The following is an 18,988-nucleotide window of genomic DNA, read 5'->3' on the forward strand; positions in this document are numbered from 1 at the left end:
TATATGATTAACTGGCCAGATTAGAATTAACAAAATGTAACGTGTGTTTGTTATTCAAGCATAAAACTGCAACGTTCAAGGAAGTCCTAGAGAGACACTAAAATTTGCAAACTCCAGACTGACAGTAATTGAGCATGGATTTAAACCTTGTCTCCTAGAGCTGTGAGGCACCAGTACAAATCACTTGTACCATTATTCTACCCCCACTTAATTATAATAAAATTCTTAAACCTGCATAACCCAGAACAGTGTTGGGAGTAGCAGGGTCACGTACATATACACACTTACCTACTAGACATACCAGCTACTTTGAATCACTAAATAACCTAACTTACACATCCTTGTAGAAGGTTTTAGAAGGAAAATTAGAGTATCAGGAGTAAAACTAATGCAGACAGGAGAATAATGTGCAATCTCCATACAGAAAGCAACCAGACTCAAGATTTAAACCTTGGTAAAGCTGGATGCTTAAGACTGTGGTGTTACTCACTTCATCACTGTGGTTCTCCATTTCATTGTTAAGTTTCTAAAATATCACTGTTGTTTTAACATTATAGGGTTTTAGGGTGGCTAAATTATTATTTTCAGACTCTTTATTAAGTAGACTTGAACATAATGTCCTAAATTCCAATTATAGCCCTCATACTACCAGGTGGCTCTCTTATCTTAGTGTGTTGATTAATTTCTGATTCGATATAATTTATTCTGCAGAATGGCCCCTGGATGATGGGATAGCAGAGACTTCTATGTTAGACATGTTTTCTTCTTTTCTTTTGATATTAAGAATTATTAACGTTGATAACATTTACCTTTTATATATATATATATATATATATATATATAAATTAATTTTTGTTTTGTTTTTTTTTTCCCTCTTCAGATTGTGCATTTAAAGCGCTTTCAATTTGTGAATGGTCGCTGGATTAAGTCCCAAAAAATTGTGAAGTTTCCTTGTGAAAACTTTGATGCTAGTGCTTTTCTGGTCCCACGAGATCTCAGTCAGTGTCAAGCTAACAAAGACTTCCCTCAGGTAGATGATCAATGTAGGCCAAGAAAATGGGCTGAATCTACAGTGCAGTGTCCTGGAAGCAGTGACTTCATTACATCATCCACAGCAGCTGTTAACAGCTGTGTGAAAGGTATGCTGTTTCAAGTAATTTTTAGACTTAAAATGAATTAAGCTTGAGGTTTAAATGCTACCATGCTAGGAGTCTACTATGTGTTATTTAGTTGAGCTGAACAATCTGTAATTCAAAAGAAAGGAGGGCAAACATCATGGTATCCTGGAATTGATATTATTAGAATGTTATAATTGTAAAGATGATATTTGGACTATGTATTATCAAGGGATTTGTGAGACTTACCAAGTTTGTTAATAGGTTGACCTACTCTTGTACCTTTAACATACATACAGATACACACTCACACAGTTACATATGAGTGATGCCTAACTTCCAGTTACTTCATAATATATACTACTTAGGATCCCATCCACATAAGTACGTTTAAGAGTGATGCATCATGATTTTCATTTCTCTGTAGTCCACATAGGTACTATATCACTGGCAATAACAAATGTATGGGTGTTACTAAGACAAAGTCTCAGCACCCTTTGGTTGTATGCCACTTACCAACCAACAGTGTCTTATTTCTGCTGTAGTTGTGCTTCCTATTGAGCTGTGACTTCTTAACCTTGATAAACCCTGCAGGATGAGAAAGATGGCAATCCCCCCCTGCACCAGCCGCCGTAATATTTACTTTATTACTTCAATCATTGAAAATACAAAACAAAGCATAGAATGTAAAAGCAATATAATATTTATTAAAGTACAGTACTGTATAATAATACCAATAGAAAACAGAATAGCAAAAGTCTGGGTATATATATGGCCTTAGAAAAGCTTACTGAAAATTAGCAGTGTCAAAGGTGGTCAGCTCCTGTGTCATTACTCCTTGATCCTTCAGACAAGCATTATTTATGTTGAAATCCCATGTATATTTGCTAGCTGCCCTAGCGATTGATGACTTTACTCAAAAGCTTTAATCCTGTGTGTATCCTTTTTTACCATTAAGTTGTAAACTGCCCAAAACAGCTGTGGTCCTGTGTGTATCCTTACTCTTTTCAGTTCATTTGTACCATCAGATTGTAAACTGACTAAAACAGGTGCCATACTGTACAGGAAGAATGTATAAGAGAGGATGCTTAAATGTAAATTTCCCCTATAGTTAACTGACTCCACTCACAAGAAAAAAATAAGTACATTGTATTTTAAAATGATCATTTCTTTTGATGTATAAATAACAATTTCACTGTACTCTATACATGTGATAATACAATTACTGTTATTAATACAGATATTACTTCTGCTACACTGTATTATTGAATATGGCTTTTCTGCTGCATGCATCTATTCCATGATTACAAGAAATAAGTTGATCAAAATGTCAGTGTCATAATGTACCAATACAGAAAATTAGCAGGAAGAGAAAGAATTGGCAAAACTCTGTAAATCCAATGAACTAGAATTGTAAATTTAAAAACAAAATATGAATAGCCACAACAGAATCTTTAAATCAATAATGCTAATATCATGAGTTTTCATGATAGAGGCTTCAATGTCTCTTAATTTTGCTGAATGGGACATTTTAGGGTTTCAGAGCCCTATACCTAAACCTTTTACCTTAAAATGTTTTTTTTTTTTTTGCATCTGAGGACCACAGTTTTATACACAGACCGAACTTTAATGGAAATTTGTCTTTTAACAGATGTTTTTTTAATTAATAGATAAAAATAAAATCATATATGCACTCTGTGGTCTGAACATGCACCAGAATGACTGAAAATAAAGAAAATCATTGACTTGGCAGTTAAAGACACACTTCTGCTGTATGATTTGTTGGCTGAAAGTACTTGGTGTTAGTTTGTCAGAGAGATGATATGCAGCATTGTTCATAATGGCACTCAGTTTTAATTCTCTCCTCTGCTACTGTATTATTGTGGGTTTCTGTTGGACTTCCCAAATCTGTTACTATGTTGGCCTGCTTATGTTGGCCTGCTTCCTGTACTTTTAAGATTATCACACATACAGATGCACATACACATAGGGATCATGTAGACAAAGCCTCAGTTGAAAGCCTAATTGTCAGTCACTCTGCAATATTCTACTTACAATTCCTTCACACTCAAATAGATATCTTTAAATAGACTATGGAGCCTTAATATGCCTAATGATATTCTATAGAATTCTTGACTTAAGAACTTAAGTATCACCAGCACTGATGAATATATGGGTGCCATTGTGACATGATTAAAACACTTTTGGTTATGCCACAACCATCCAAACAATATGCACTGCTTTTACCATAGTTGTTTTTTCTTTTGAGGAGTTACCTTAGCCTTGATAAACCCTGTGGGCAAGTAATACAGTACAGGCCAAAAGTTTGGACACACCTCCTCATTCAATGTGTGTTCTTTATTTTCATGACCATTTACAGCACTCCATCACTCTCCTTCTTGGTCAAATAGCCCTTACACAGCCTGGAGGTGTGTTGTCCTGATGAAAAATAAATGATCGTCCAACTAACTGACTTCTGCACAACACAACTGCTGGTCCCAACCCCATTGATAAAGCAAGAAATTCCACTTAATAACCCTGATAAGGCACACCGGTGAAGTGAAAACCATTTCAGGTGACTACCTGTTGAAGCTCATCGAGAGAATGCCAAGAGTGTGCAAAGCAGTAATCAGAGCAAAGGGTGGCTATTTTGAAGAAACTAGAATATAAAACATGTTTTTAGTTATTTCACCTTTTTTTGTTAAGTACATAACTCCACATGTGTTCATTCATAGTTTTGATGCCTTTAATGAGAATCTACCAATGTAAATGGTCATGAAAATAAAGAAAACACATTGAATGAGGAGGTGTGTCCAAACTTTTGGCCTGTACTGTATGCCAATCCCCATACAGGTGTCTTCATTTTCAATTTATTATTTCAATCAGTCTAGATATAAGACAAATTATGGAAATTTAAAAGCATCTTTGTATTTATTAAATAATAATAATAATGGCAGTAGAAAAACTATTAATAAGAAATCTAAATAACAAATTAGTCTTTAGAAAAAGAATGTCAAGGATTAAAAGCTGTCCTGAAGAAACTTTTGACTTAGCAATCAGTGGTGCTTTATTTAGTTGATGATCAGCCGCACATCTCTTGGTCTCTTCGGATGTCGACTTTGCCCGCTCCTGACATCCTTTCCATCTTTGCTGTTTCTTCTTCTCTCCTCTTTTCCCTTCTTCTGGTCCATTGGTCAAGCCATATTTATATTAACATTCCACATTTTTGTGATATGACGTGGGCTATGGTGAAACTTTGATTTGGCTGGCTGTTAAAGTTCTGTTTCCAAGTGATAAGATAATCAGTACAGCCTGAGTAAAATCATCAAAACAGATGTTTTAATTTGATAACTTGTATTCTCAAGTTCATCTTGTTTCTCTGAACAAAATACAAAGAAATTATAGGCATGTTATTTAAAAAATTGAAGATATGGCATACCAGGACAGCTAGTACCTCTAAGGCAGTGTTTCCCAACCTCAGTCCTGGGGACCCACTGTGGCTGCAGGTTTTTGTTCCAACCAGCTTCCTAATCAGTGACAACACCAGATAGCACTGATTTCATTTAATTAGCTATTATTATAGACACATTTCTGCTTTTGCTATAGATTTAAATGCTTAACTCTCTTTTGTTGATTTCATTATATTTTGCCCTTTCTCTGTGCAGTTTTTCCCCTTCGTTGTATCTTATTAATGACAATTAGAAATGAGCAGCGCAGACACGCTGGCAAACAACGCTGAATAATCAAAGGCTGCAACTACTTTAGCGTCAGACCTACTAATTAGTAAATAATGGATTAATTAAGAAATTAGAACACCTAGAAAAGCAGAATGAAAATCAAGATGAAAATATTGTTAAAAAGAAAAAAATACATTATTCCTATATAACTGCTTGGTTCATTTGAATATATATATATATTTTTATGAAACTTAGTTTTCTATTTCTATATTGTTCCCAAAACACAGAACTTGGGAAATAACAGTTCACTTAATTAGCTTAGGAGTCCGATTAAGAACAGAAGCTGGTTGGAACAAAAACCTGCAGCCACAGTGGGTCCTCAGGACCGAGTTTGGGAAACACTGCTCTAAGGGGTCCAAGTGTCCCAAAACTGAGCCTGTCCTTTTAAATATCTTGTCTATTTAGAGGGCCTTTTTTGAAGTGAGGTTACCAGCCCAGCACACCACAGTGTAGAAAATCGCACTGTTCTCTCACAGAGCTGTCAAAGATGTAAAGGATGTTATTTATTTGTTATTTTAAACAAAGAATGTATTTCTGTTCATGTCCTGAAATATACCCATGCTCCTTGGCAACTTAGCTATATGAACATTTTTATGGAATTAATGCCTGCCTCAGGATAGGCCAGGTAAATTTGCCTGCTTTCAAATGAAGCTGGAGTTGAAATAGAAGCAGCATAAAATAGGAAAAGCCACTGCTCCATCAAAAAGAATTCCCTGTTTCATCTAGAACCATCTAGAACATTTTTTTTTTTTTTAAAAGTGGTTTTCAATTAACTGTTTTAATGAGTCTGATAGCTCACTTTTTACTGTGCGGGATTGTATCATTTATATTTTTAATTTCTCTTTTATTAAAAGTATTGCAGCTTTTATTTAGAATATTTTCTAAAAGGGAAGTTTTTCCCATTTCTGACAAATGCGCTGTTTTTTCAGTCCCTCCCTCACCAGGACAAAAAGCTAATATATCAACCAGCAAAAGTAGTAATGTGTGCAGCAGTCCAAAAACTGTGGTGAAACCAAGAGGACGACTACGTTTGCCACAACTAGGAGGAAAGCACAAACTGTCTGCTAGTAAAGAAAACCTGGACTGTAGCAGGGATGGAAGCCCAGATCTTGGCCAAAAAGATTCTTCAGACTGTGCTGTCAATGCCAGCAATAAAAACGGTATTGCTGAAGGCAATTCTGACTCATCACTAGGAGACCTGTCAGCCAAAGACACTGAGGCAGTTTTGGTTAATGGTACCCTGTCAGAAAAGGAACCAACTGACTCTATTAACAGTAGCAGCAGTGATGGACATGCTGAAAACCAAGCTGATGAAGACAGTAATGACGACCAAAGAGAGGAAATCTGTCTTAAACCTATATACAACTTATATGCAATTTCAGTAAGTACATTGATATTTTTACCCTTTTAACCTTAGCCATATCTGTGTACTTTTAAGTTCTGCAGATCGTTGTTGAAATTGTGGTTTGTCTTTAAAAATCGAAATATTTAATGAAGAGTAGAAACAGTATCGACAGTGGTGCCCATTAAATTCTTAAGTTTTATTTTCTTGTGATTTTATTATAGAATTGTTTGGACATAGTCACAGATGTACAGTGTGATTCAAAAAGAATTGAATACTTTTAAAAATGTATTACTCACTAACTAAGCATCATTTGAATATGCAGTGTAGTTTTTTTAGTAATCCTAAAAATGTGTCCCTCGTGTCACATTGGTAGTATGTCACTTCTGATGGTTGAGATGGCAACAATGAATGCATTCCTTCATTTCCTCAAGGGCAAAAATCTGAAAACAAATTAAGATGATTAATATTCTGTGCATACTATATGTTCATTATTACACTTCATTATTTAGTAATACATTTCTGAAGTATTCGGTTCTTTTGAATTGCCCTATGTTTTCTGCAGTTCTTATTTTCAACATGATCCCTGCTACCTTCAACGGCCTTTTCCAGTGAGATGCAAAAGCATGCATATCCAACTTGTAACAGTAAATCACAGTAAACTTGTCAGCAATTCCCAGCTTTCCCAACTAAACTCATTTTTGAAGGGTCTGGAAAAGTTCAAAATGTAAAGGACCACATTCTGCAAGTTTTATGACTGTTAATTTTTTTCAAACATGTGTGTGGTTATATAGTGTCATATTTAATAAGTTTTCAGCAACAGTTTTGTGATGTCAAACTCTCCTTAAATGCTTTAGCAACTTTATAAAAGTTTAAATGTACAGATCTGAATTAAAAGTTTTGCCTGGTCATGACTTTCTCTACTGAAGGGGTGCTGTGTTCTCCAGTAACATTGTTCACCAAATATTTTCCAGCAAATTTGCGGTGTTGTTGGCTTAGGCAAACATTTTCTTTGCAAGGACAACATGACATTACAGAGCTGTAGCAGCCAAAGTTTCTGTATCATTGTTACCATCGCAGTGTTGCAAGTATATGAGGGAACAAAAAATATTGAAAATATTGTTTCAGCTCAGCTAATGAGACACCCTCAACCAAATAGTGCTATGTGATATTTTTCCCTTCACTAACCAAATTCCTTTCTTCCACTCAAGGTCGTTTAAAGCTCCTGGGCTCTTTGATTGCTGTGTGTGGGTTGTTAGTAAACTTAATACGGTAAAAATGTCTCCCAAAGCCCCAAAGGCTGAGAAACACTACCAGATTTCCATTTTGCATGGGTTTAAAAAAAAAAAAACCTCGTATACTGAGATAGAGAAAAAGGCAATCAGAACCACTTCCAGTTGCGCAATATTTCTCAAATATCATCTTTGTTTTTATCATAACTAATTGATAATATCTATACACAATCATCCTGCTTACATATACATTACCTAGATTATGTGCAAATTAAAAAGAGTTACAGTCACCAAAAACATAGAATTGCTATAGGTAAAACTGCATTTAGCTATATTTAATTAGGATAATGATGGTGCACATAAAAAAAATGATAAAATACGCAACTAGGACGTAGCAGCTTATTGTTCCCATTACATCTTTATATTTACATGGCGTGTTCAATGTTTACACATTATTGTGAAATTGATATGAGATAAATTAAAATAAAATTAATAATAGTTATTGAAAGAATATGCGTTACATTGAATAGTTTTTAATATCGTGTACACATTTATATTTCCATGATACAAAACATTCAGATGGTTGTTTAAATAAACTACTACTTCTGGTTGAGTAATTATTCTCAAATTTCATATCTGTATGTTTTTTTCATTATCAATAGTTTACTTGAAAATTCAGATAAAGTACCACTTCTGGCTGTCAAGAGTGGCCTAAAAGTTGATAGGATTCCTTATTTGCGATATAAAGCAGATGTACAAAATCTCATTGACCTTTGGTCAGAGTATTCGCATTACCGTGTTTACACACTGGCACTCAGACAGACAACTTCAAAAAAGTGGTATTTTTGGACTCGGGAAGGTCTAAAACATTAAGATTCATCAAAATCTCAGTGCAATTTTTTCATGATTCCTATACTTTCTCTATACTATGTATGCAAGAAAGTAAAAATAAAAAACTTGGCAGTATTACTTGTACCGTCAACAGATATAACACTGTGATCATCACTTTGCACTGGCAACACAGCACCACATTGCTAATCATGCATGCAAATTAGCCATGTGCTTAGCAACAATCTTAAAATAAGGGGATGGGGTGGGCTTCTTTGTTTATCAGAAAACACAAGACACACCATGAAAAACTAGAAACAAAAGATTTCTATTTTGAAGGCGGTTCTTTATTCTAGATGAAAGAAGAAAATGTGAAGTATCTGCACATGTATATGCACAACAAAAAAGATTCCTGCTGTGCCCAGAGCCATAACTTCAAACAATTGAATGAGCCACTTCCACGCCAATGCTTCAGGGTATGGCTAATGTGTGCCCCAAGACTGGCATTCTCTCATCACAATGATCTCTATTTTATTTTCATATTGCTAGCTTGTGGCCATTTGATGCATTTTTTGTTGCATTTTATTAGCGGTATTCCTTCCATCTGGGTGTTGTTGTTTGAGGCATGGTGATATAACGGTTAGTACTGCTGCCTCATAGCTGAAATCACATATTTGGCTACAATAATCTGTTCAGAATTGTTGGCAGACCTTTCCTTAGCCCTCAGGGACATTTTAAAAGACCATTGCACCATTATAATCCCCTTGACACTAGTTCAGTTCCCCCTTCCACATTGACTTTAATGCATTTCAAGGAGTTTGGTTATTTTTGTGAACATTTCCTTTTGTGATGTGACAAATTCAGCGGGTTTGCTTATCACTAATCCAGTATATTAAATTATAAAGCAGTCATACAGCTGTGCTTGAAAGTTTGTGAACCCTTTAGAATTTTCTATATTTCTGCATAAATATGACCTAAAACCATCAGATTTTCACTCAAGTCCTAAAAGTAGATAAAGAGAAACCAGTTAAACAAATGAGACAAAAATATTATACTTGGTCATTTATTTATTGAGGAAAATGATCGAATGTTACATATTTGTGAGTGGCAAAAGTATTTGAACCTCTAGGATTAGCAGTTAGTTTGAAGGTGAAATTAGAGTCAGGTGTTTTCAATCAATGGGATGACAATCAGGTGTGAGTGGGCACCCTTTGTTATTTAAAGAAGAGGGATCTATTAAAAGTCTGCTCTTCACAATACATGTTTGTGGAAGTGTATCATGGCACGAACAAAGATTTCTGAGGACCTCAGGAAAAGAGTTGTTGATGCTCATCAAGTTGGAAAAGGTTACAAAACCATCTCTAAAGAGTTTGAACTCCACCAATCCACAATCAGACAGATTGTGTACAAATGGAGGAAATTCAAGACCATTGTTACCCTCCCCATGAGTGGTTGACCAACAAAGATCACTCCAAGAGCAAGGTGTGTAATAGTCGGCGAGGTCACAAAGGACCCCAGGGTAACTTCTAAGCAACTGAAGGCCTCTCTCACATTGGCTAATGTTCATGTTCAGGAGTCCACCATCAGGAGAACACTGAACAACAATGGTGTGCATGGCAGGGTTGCAAGCATAAAGCCACTGTTCTCCAAAAAAAACATTACTGCTTGTCTGCAGTTTGCTAAAGATCACATGGACAAACCAGAAGGCTAGTGGAAGGATGAGACCAAAATAGAACCTTTTTGATTTAAATCAAAAGCGTCATGTTTGGAGAAAGGAAAACACTGCATTCCAGCATAAGAACCTTATCCCATCTGTGAAACATGGTGGTGGTGGTATCATGGTTTAGGCTTGTTTTGCTGCATCTGGGCCAGGACAGCTTGCCTTCATTGATGGAACAATGAATTCTGAATTATATCAGAGAATTCTAAAAGAAAATGTCAGGACATCTGTCCATGAGCTGAATCTCAAGAGAAGCTGGGTCATGCAGCAAGACAACGACCCTAAGCACACAAGTTGTTCTACCAAAGAATGGTTAAAGAAGAATAAAGTTAATGTTTTGGAATGGCCAAGTCAAAGTGCTGACCTTAATCCAATCGAAATGTTGTGGAAGGATCTGAAGCGAGCAGTTCATATGAGGAAACCCACCAACATCAAAGAGTTGTAGCTGTTCTATACGGAGGAGGCTAAAATTCTTTCAAGCCGGTGTGCAGGAATGATCAAAAGTTACCGGAAACGTTTAGTTGCAGTTATTGCTGCAAAGGGGGGGGGTCACACCAGATACTGAAAGAAAAGGTTCACATACTTTTGCCACTCACAAATATGTAATATTCGATCATTTTCCTTAAATAAATTACCAAGTATGATATTTTTGTCTCATTTGTTTAACTGGATTCTCTTTATCTACTTTTAGGACATGAGTGAAAATCTGATGATGTTTTAGGTCATATTTATGCAGAAATATAGAAAATTCTAAAGGGTTCACAAACCTTCAAGCACAACTGTATATGCAACACTTACATGATTCTAATCATAAAAGCAAGAACATGTATTTGTTATTTTTTTTATTATAAAGGAATTTCTAGAATTAAACATGTTAAGTTGTTAAGAATGAGATAAAATCTTCAATCTTTTTTTTTTTTTAAAGTGTCATTCAGGAATATTGGGAGGTGGACATTATGTGACATATGCCAAAAACCCAAATAACAAATGGTACTGTTACAATGACAGCAGCTGTAAGGTAGGTTTTTTTTTTCTTTCATTTTTTTCTAATTATACTGTATATGGAGTTTAATTTATTACTATCTTGTCAGCTTTTAATGTGAGCCTGGTGGGATCATGTTTTGAAACTTCTGCTTTTAAAAATAAACAAGTGTAAGCTCTTCTTGAACATCTTTTTTTTTTTTTTTGAATGGCTGGAAACAAAACTGACACTTTTGACAGAGTTTGAACACATGCAACAGGTTGACAGCAGCTTAGACTTTGCATTTAAACAAGCACATGTCACAAACAATGTATGGAGTGGGAGGACCCAAATGTCAAAACACCACACATTTTGATTAAGGGTGGTTTCTTATATGAGGTGATTTCTGATTCCATAGGGGAAGGCCTGATTGAACAATTTGTGGTCCCATCCAGGTATAGAGAGGCAGTTTTAAAAATTACTCACACCCATGACTTGGGGGGTCAGAGAAGACAAGGGATTGCATTTTGAAACACTTTAATTGGCTGAATTGGCTGCCCCGACTGTCAAGTTATTTCCGCTCATAGACGTGCTAGGACTCATCTCTCACCGATGCCTATTTTGGATGTCCCTTTGGAGAAGGGTGGGTTAGATATTGTTAGCCCACTTCCCAAGAATAAGAATGATTATTGGTACATGCTTGTGTTTGTTGATTATCTCCTGAGTTGATTATACACGCATACAGTACACCCCCAGAATTCACGGGGGTTATGTTGCTAGAGCACCCGCGAATTGTGAAAAAACGCAAATTTTGGATGTGGTTAAAAAAAAAAGCCTATTTTCATTGTTTAAACCCTAAATATGCCCCCAAAACACTTTAACTTCAGATCCGCTTAATACATTACCTAAAAATAAAGAGTGTAAAGGTAAACCTGTATACTGTACTGGTATGTCTCCCGCAGTGCTAGAATGTAAAATACCGATGTTACTGCCATATGTACTGTAATTCATGCAAGCGCGTTTTCATTGCCTAAGGCCTTAGATGGTGCAGCTCGTTTCAGCAGCATCTTGGGGCTTTAACCATTAAACTGCCAGACACTTGGGGGTTAATGCATCGTTGGATGCAAATACTTTTTTTGCTGCACTTTAAGTAAACGTCACAATTAACAAAGAAAAAGTTACATTTTAAAGTAAAAACATTTTTTTTCATGCAAAGAGCATCACAATTACTGCAACGCTGATCATTTTACACACTGCTAATGAAGTAAAAACTATTTTAAAAACTACTGGAATAATATATACAAAGTGCAACTGACACCATGGATGTAAATCACTGAGCCAATTGCGTTTAAACTGGCTGCAAGCAAGAACACACAGACAAAACGCTAACGCTGGCAGGCTAATCATAGTGCAGCTTGGGTCACAGAATTGCACACAAGCACTTTAAACAAACGTCTTTCAGAAGTAAAAGGTGCTCAGCATGCAGTTAGTTAACAATTAAACAACAAACAAACATCATAGAGGAGCACAACCCTTGTCTGGGGAAGAAGAGGAAAACAAAGAAATCAGCCAAAAAGGTCTGGTACGGACCAGGCTGTTAAGTAAGCGTTGCGTTGCGTGAGAAGCCGTAATTGAGAAGACGGTGATTTATTTATTTTTATGGTGGAGATTCCAGCCTTGACCTGACGCGAGCACTCACAAACAGTCACAAAAACAAAGCAAACCAGTAATCAAACAGCAAATAAAGAATGTAATGAAAACAAATGAAATAAGATAACAACGATACCACCCCGTTCCCCTTACAGCGATTACACATTAGATGCAACAAAGCACAAACAAAACACACACAGTAAATAATGAAAAAGTTTATGAAAAACTGCAACGGATGAAATGTAATGATGAAAATAGATAGTCCAGAGATCCGCACGTTGAATGGGAATGTACAGATAGTCCTACCAGTAGTTCCTGAAATGGTGAAGACGGGTTCAGGAGCGCTCCTTTCTTTGCAGGATGGCCATGAATCCACTTACAGTCCTCATGTACACAGGTAGACAATCCAGATGCACGAAACGATCCAGGACAAAATGAATAAGTACAGGTAACCCAACAGAAGGCAGACAGACAGAACTTGAAACACAAATTACAAAAACTTTTTTTTTTTTTGTTGCTTTTGCTCACCGGCCTCCTTTTTAAAAGCCGTGCTGACATCCTTTGACCTCGACAGCCCCAGCACCTTCAGCAGAAGACCAATCAGAGCCACTGCTGGGAGTTGCAGTTTCAAATTCTATTGGCTGTTTTCACCATCCCAAGTCGTGGTTTTCTCTACAGCTGCTTCCTGTTCTCTCTACAGTACAGTACAGCCACGAAAAAAGCCATAAAAATTGCTGGGAGGATATTTGTGGTTCTTGTTAACAATTATTAGTTAGGTTCTAAGGAAAAATCTGTGAGTAACTGAGGCCGCGAAGTCGGTCTACTGTATTGTTTTTATCAGTATGCTGCTGCTGGAATATGTGAATTTCCCCTTGGGGATTAATAAAGTATCTACCCCTCTCTCTATTGGAATTCTTCATGAGATTTTAACTGACCCGGTTATGCCCCTTACTTCTCACATCACGAGCATGTAAATTTCAGGAAAAGTGGCTGGGTCCAGCAGTAGAAGAAGACACTGTTGGGTATCCAAAAATACCATTACTGCTTTTGCTTGACTTGTGGGTTAATTTTAACATACAAAAGCAACACTGGCGGTACACCTTGTGCATAAGTGGCTACTGTCATAAACATTTACCTCCGAAAGGACACTGTGTGATTACATTTTAAACCGTATGGGTATCTAGTCTATGTCAGGTATAACCCAACTGCAGTGTTGCAGTTTATTCCGTAAAATGTAATTTTTCATTTGAGATTGTTACATTCATTGCTGGTGCTGATAAAGGTAATACAAGATACTAAAGCTTCATTAATAACCCCCCTTCTTCAACAAGTTTGTTCGTTAGAGACTAGTCCTTTACAAAATCCACAACTGAATTGTTCATTCACAGACCAAAAATTTTTTAACCAGTCAAACTTTCTCAACTGCTACTACACATGTTTTAGCAGAAACCTGTGGGTCTGCCAGAACCTTGGCACTATCGCAGTGGGAAAATTTTTAAAATGACTTGACAACAAACCGGGCAACGTGCTTTTTGCTTGTCCAATGGCGGAAAATACCATAAGCGTCCCTTAATAATAAAAAGCACCAAAAATAATTTATACATAGTAGTTTTAAAACTATGAAAGAGAGAAAAAAACTAATTTAGAGACATATCTTTACCTAGTTCAATCCCCTAATAAGACATGCCCACCCCAGACAGCACTAATCGAGCAACAAGCACACAGCAAGATAAGCTGATAGGTAGCATTTAACACTGAGACCACACTGAGCCAGTATTGGTGTCATTCAGTTGTGACTGATGCAGTCTTATCAGATGGTAGACCTAGAAAGTGAATTCCTTTGACTTACTGCCAGGTAAAGGGTTTTTGCTAATGACACCCCTCAAAATAAACCTGTACATAATCATTCAGTTGCTGAATGAATCGGTTTAAACACATATGTAAGATTACATTTCCTCCTTTTTACTATGCTGTACTATATACATTTGGCAGCAACTACAAAAAATACACAATGTTATGGATAACATTTTCAGCTCTGGACTCTTATTAGAATGGTTCTTTCAATTTTCATTTTTGAAAAAGAATTGCATACAATGACCCTATATTTGATAAGCTTGAAATACTACAAAGGTATATACTAATCAGGTATTTTTTGTGAACTGTAAATTTCTCAATGTAATATAAAAATTAAACTTATTTTTTCTTCCTGGTGAAATGACTAAGGATTTATATATTTCATATTTCATTACAGGAGGTACATTCAGATGAGATTGACACAGATTCTGCCTACATTCTCTTCTATGAGCAGCAAGGGGTGGACTATGCACAGTTCCTGCCAAAGATAGATGGAAAGAAAATGGCTGATACTAGCAGTATGGATGAAGACTTTGAGTCCGATTACAAAAAATACTGTGTCCTCCAATGATGTTTTCTCTGTTTGCACATGCAGACTTGTCTACAAAACTGTGCTAAACCACTGAAGCCTGTAGCAAAGGAAACCATGTTTTACCAATTAGTTCTGTACACTTTAAGCACAAGCTGTCTTTTTCAACGGCCACTGCATCTTGGTACATTATATGTGGAATGTCAGTATGACAGCTAACTAAACACACCATTTACTGTCCAGCCATTCAATTTAATGTGTCGAAAGCACTTTCAGGACAGCTGTAGTAGGATTTTAATCTTTTTGTGTTAAAGTATGATAGAAAATACTGTGTCATGCAAAATGCTTTCCCGGCCATGCCCGTTCCGAGTGTTTGGTTTTTAAACTACAGGCATAAACAACAGACTTCTTTTTCAGTTTTTAATATTTTGGCATTGCCAGCAGAAACTTTTATATGCTACCTCAGACATTTCTTGCAGTGTACTTATTTAAAGCTAACAGTAGCATGCCCTAAGCTTACTTTCCCTAACCATTGTGTGACAGTGGAGCCTTCAAATGTACTTCCGTATTACACATCATCTGAAAGAAATGGAAACACTTTGAATTCTGTACCGAGCCTTGGAAGAGTTAAGTGATTGATGGATTATTTCAAGTTTATTTCAAGTTGCTTTTTCTTTCTTCTTTTTATTTTATTTTAATGTGTGGGGTTATGTGCATTTACCATGCATCTGGAAAGGTTTCTAGTTTTCATCTTTGCTTTTATTTATTTTCTTGGACATTTTAAATTAAATATTCTGTTTTAATTTTTTCATTTTTTGTGTTTGAATTCCAGACCCCTTTTTTTTTAATAAAATCACCTTTCATTTTCTCCCTTTCAATGAATGTTTGGAAATTCTGGGCTTAAATATGCCTTTTACGTGAAATACATTTCTATTTATGTTCAAAGTACCTCTGGCCTCTTTGTTTTCCACCTTTAAATGATGAACAAACTTGTCACTGCTTGATGAATTGGTTTGCGAAATATTTCACATTCATGAGCCACTTTTCTGTTATGGCCATTGGGAATATGAAGTTGTAGGCTGAATGTCATTTTGTTCCGAGTGCTGATTTTTGGCAATAGCAATAGTTCTGCCTTACATGCAAGGATATTTAAGCTGGTAAGCCCAGATTTCTAAACTGATGATCAAAAATGCTGGAAAGTCACATGAGGTTTATATATATATATATATATATATATATATAAAAATTACAATGAATTGTAATTCTCTGACAATGTAGTTCCAAAACATAAATACCATTTTCTTTAATTGAAACCGTTTTATTGTTTAATACTTTTGTAAAAAGTAAAAACACAAACTGTAAAGTGTGTATTAATGAAAAAATACACTACTGTCTACACTACCATCTACTAGTACTATTAAATATCAAGTATACTTTTAAGTATTGATTGCCACAAGATATTTGAGATATCTCTTCTTTTGCCACATGAGATATCAGTAATGAAAGCCATTGCTTGTCCTGCCGCCCTGATCTGATGTGGTAGTGCAGTCTTATGTTCTTGCCTGTTATTTACTTTGGTTATTAATTTTTAAGGATTCCTATGAAATTTATTAAATTAATTTTTATTTTGTAAATATGTGTAAAAAAAAACTTCACATTGCACTGACTAATTTTTTTCTGTACATAGATGATGTGTAAATAAGTTAATGAAAGTGATGTATTCAGATATTATATGTAAAAATGTTCCAGTTATTGTATAGTGTGATTTGTTCCTCTGTAACCAATATTCAGAAAACAAATTAAATAACATTACTGCAATTATAAAAATAAGGTGGTTTATTTAATGGATAATTTGACTGTTTTGTTTATCATACCTTATTTCTTTTCACTTATCTCTCTCAGAAATTATCCATACTGTACATTAAAATTCCCTCATGAACAGCTGATTTCTGACAAGCAGGTACTGATGTGCAGCGGGATAATACCTCTGACATTTTTATAGATATATGCAGTTATGAAGCACAATTTTTAAGCATTTATTGCTGGTAGATATTATGTTTATGCTAAGGATGCTCTTTGTCACCCTCTCATATTTCTCCTCCTGTGTAAATGCTTTTCCTAGGATTTCCTTGTAGAACAACACTGAATAGTAATAAACTTGAAGGTCTGACTGCATTTACTGCATCCAGACTAATTTCTACTCTGTATGACCTGTCCCTTTAAAGTCACTGTACATTATTAATTTGGCTTATTCAAAAATAATGGTTTGTATAAAATGTACAAAGGACAAACATTTAGCTGTATAGTGAAGAAAAATAGGTATTTTGTTCAAAAAGGATGCATTTGCTTAAAATTCAGTACTTTTGGCAGTGAGCTTTTGTTTTGTTTTAATGCTTTATTTACTATGTTCTGTTTCCATTGGATTCATTTGAAAATAAGATAATACTGATGGTATAGTGGTAAATGTTGTGGATTACATATGAATAAGATATTTGCTCAGTGTGTCGGGATGACCCTTAGTAACTTAAACTACTCATGCCCATGATATTAAGCTACTGTATGTTAATAATATATGAACACTGAAAAATCACACATTTCTTCTGCTGAACTTGTTTAGATGTTTGCATACTTTATAAATATCCCCAATAGCCCATGCCAAGAAAAAAAAAAAAGCAGAAGCTAGAGTTTGAGACCATGTGCTGTGAACTAAGAGGTGTTGTGTTACTGTATTATAGCATTTATGCTCATGAATAATGAGAAATGTGACTGGCAAGCTAGCCTCTCATCTACTGTAATAGAAACATACTAAGATGAAATACAGAAACCAGCAAAGCGGACAGCCATTACGGTTAAGTCTGCTGCAGAGGATGAAAAAATAAATGCTTTAGAACTTCAGATGGAGAAATTCTTCTTTCAGGGATGTATTCCAGTGTCTTTTGAATTAAGTCAAAAAGTGCAATGTGATCAGAATCTTCGGTAGTCCTATAGTTCTAAGAAGAGCAAAAAAATAATAATTACTGTAAGTTCATTTTCAAATGTATTCATGTATATGTAGTACAGTTGCATTCTCTGCCTTACCAAAAAAAACCTTGACTTAATATTTCATCTTGTTAATATCTTTTCATAGTCCTTTTTAACAATAAAAAATGGAACTACTAACATTTACATCTGAAGCAAAAATTTATTACGTCTTAACCAAACCAAACTTCATACTTTGAGTCTTGCCTGTAAGTAAGTGTGGTATTTTTAGATTTTGCTTAGCTTTTTCTTGTTTTACTGATTTCCTGTAATCACATTTTAAGCATTTGAAATGGACAGTGGCTGGTGTATTGCACATTATAGATGACACAGGGCAGGCCCAGACACTCATTATGCTTTAGTAAGCAACTCTTGCCTGGAACAGCATCTCTTGTGTAAATGCTTTTGTAAAATTGTCACATTGGGACATTCTAAAATCTGTGCATTATTGAATAAGGCTTACCATTTAAATTGTATGAATTTTTCTTCCTAATTATGTCTGATTTATTACCTTCAGTGATTTGCAGCGTTTCCTGATTTGTGCTCTTGTTGCAGTGTATTCACAGCTGTCAAGGTGATCCCCGGTAACATATCTTTGCCTCCTTAAAGAACAGGGCAAGAGGAAAAACAAGTGGAATCAATATAGAAACATTCAAAACAATGCTTTACGGTAATTCAGTTTTTAATTTGTTTTCTAAAATACTAGGAGCTCATGGGCAGGTCTAAGATATGCCTACTTTGTTTGAAGAAATAAGCTGAGTGGTATTGGCCCAAGGATCCTTTCCATCATTGCAAGATGCTCTTTGCTGTCATGAGTCTAAAAAAACAGAAATTAGTTTAAAAAATAAGATACCAATATTGCAAAGTTTAAAATATTTAGTTGAATAATTGTCCTTAATTGAATTCACGTATCCCATTATTAGTTATGCTTTTCATATTCAAAATGAAATTATCAAAATGAATCCCACTGTTTATCAAACTTTTATCATATGCCATTTGCTC

The 18,988-nt window shown here is 35.4% G+C and overlaps 2 protein-coding genes across 8 annotated transcripts in view; one reads left to right on the plus strand and one right to left on the minus strand.

Annotated features, from left to right (window-relative positions):
* Positions 1–16,795, plus strand: part of usp32 (ubiquitin specific peptidase 32) — a 209,923-nt gene extending 193,128 nt beyond the window's left edge. For all 4 annotated transcript variants that reach the window (XM_039756745.1, XM_039756747.1, XM_039756746.1 and 1 more), the window contains exons 31-34: positions 881–1,139; positions 5,782–6,233; positions 10,900–10,992; positions 14,837–16,795. In XM_039756745.1, the coding sequence (XP_039612679.1) occupies positions 881–1,139; positions 5,782–6,233; positions 10,900–10,992; positions 14,837–15,010 (978 nt within the window). In that variant the 3' untranslated portion in view covers positions 15,011–16,795. The remainder of the gene's footprint in view (positions 1–880; positions 1,140–5,781; positions 6,234–10,899; positions 10,993–14,836) is intronic.
* Positions 16,271–18,988, minus strand: part of LOC120531382 (dual specificity protein kinase CLK4-like) — a 28,432-nt gene continuing 25,714 nt past the window's right edge. For all 4 annotated transcript variants that reach the window (XM_039756751.1, XM_039756749.1, XM_039756753.1 and 1 more), the window contains 3 exons: positions 18,724–18,803; positions 18,498–18,588; positions 16,271–17,958 (listed from right to left, as the gene is read on the minus strand). In XM_039756751.1, coding sequence (XP_039612685.1) covers positions 17,818–17,958; positions 18,498–18,588; positions 18,724–18,803 — 312 coding nt within the window. In that variant the 3' untranslated portion in view covers positions 16,271–17,817. The remainder of the gene's footprint in view (positions 17,959–18,497; positions 18,589–18,723; positions 18,804–18,988) is intronic.

Source organism: Polypterus senegalus, chromosome 6, assembly GCF_016835505.1.
Source record: "Polypterus senegalus isolate Bchr_013 chromosome 6, ASM1683550v1, whole genome shotgun sequence".
Taxonomy (NCBI): Eukaryota; Metazoa; Chordata; class Cladistia; order Polypteriformes; family Polypteridae; genus Polypterus; species Polypterus senegalus.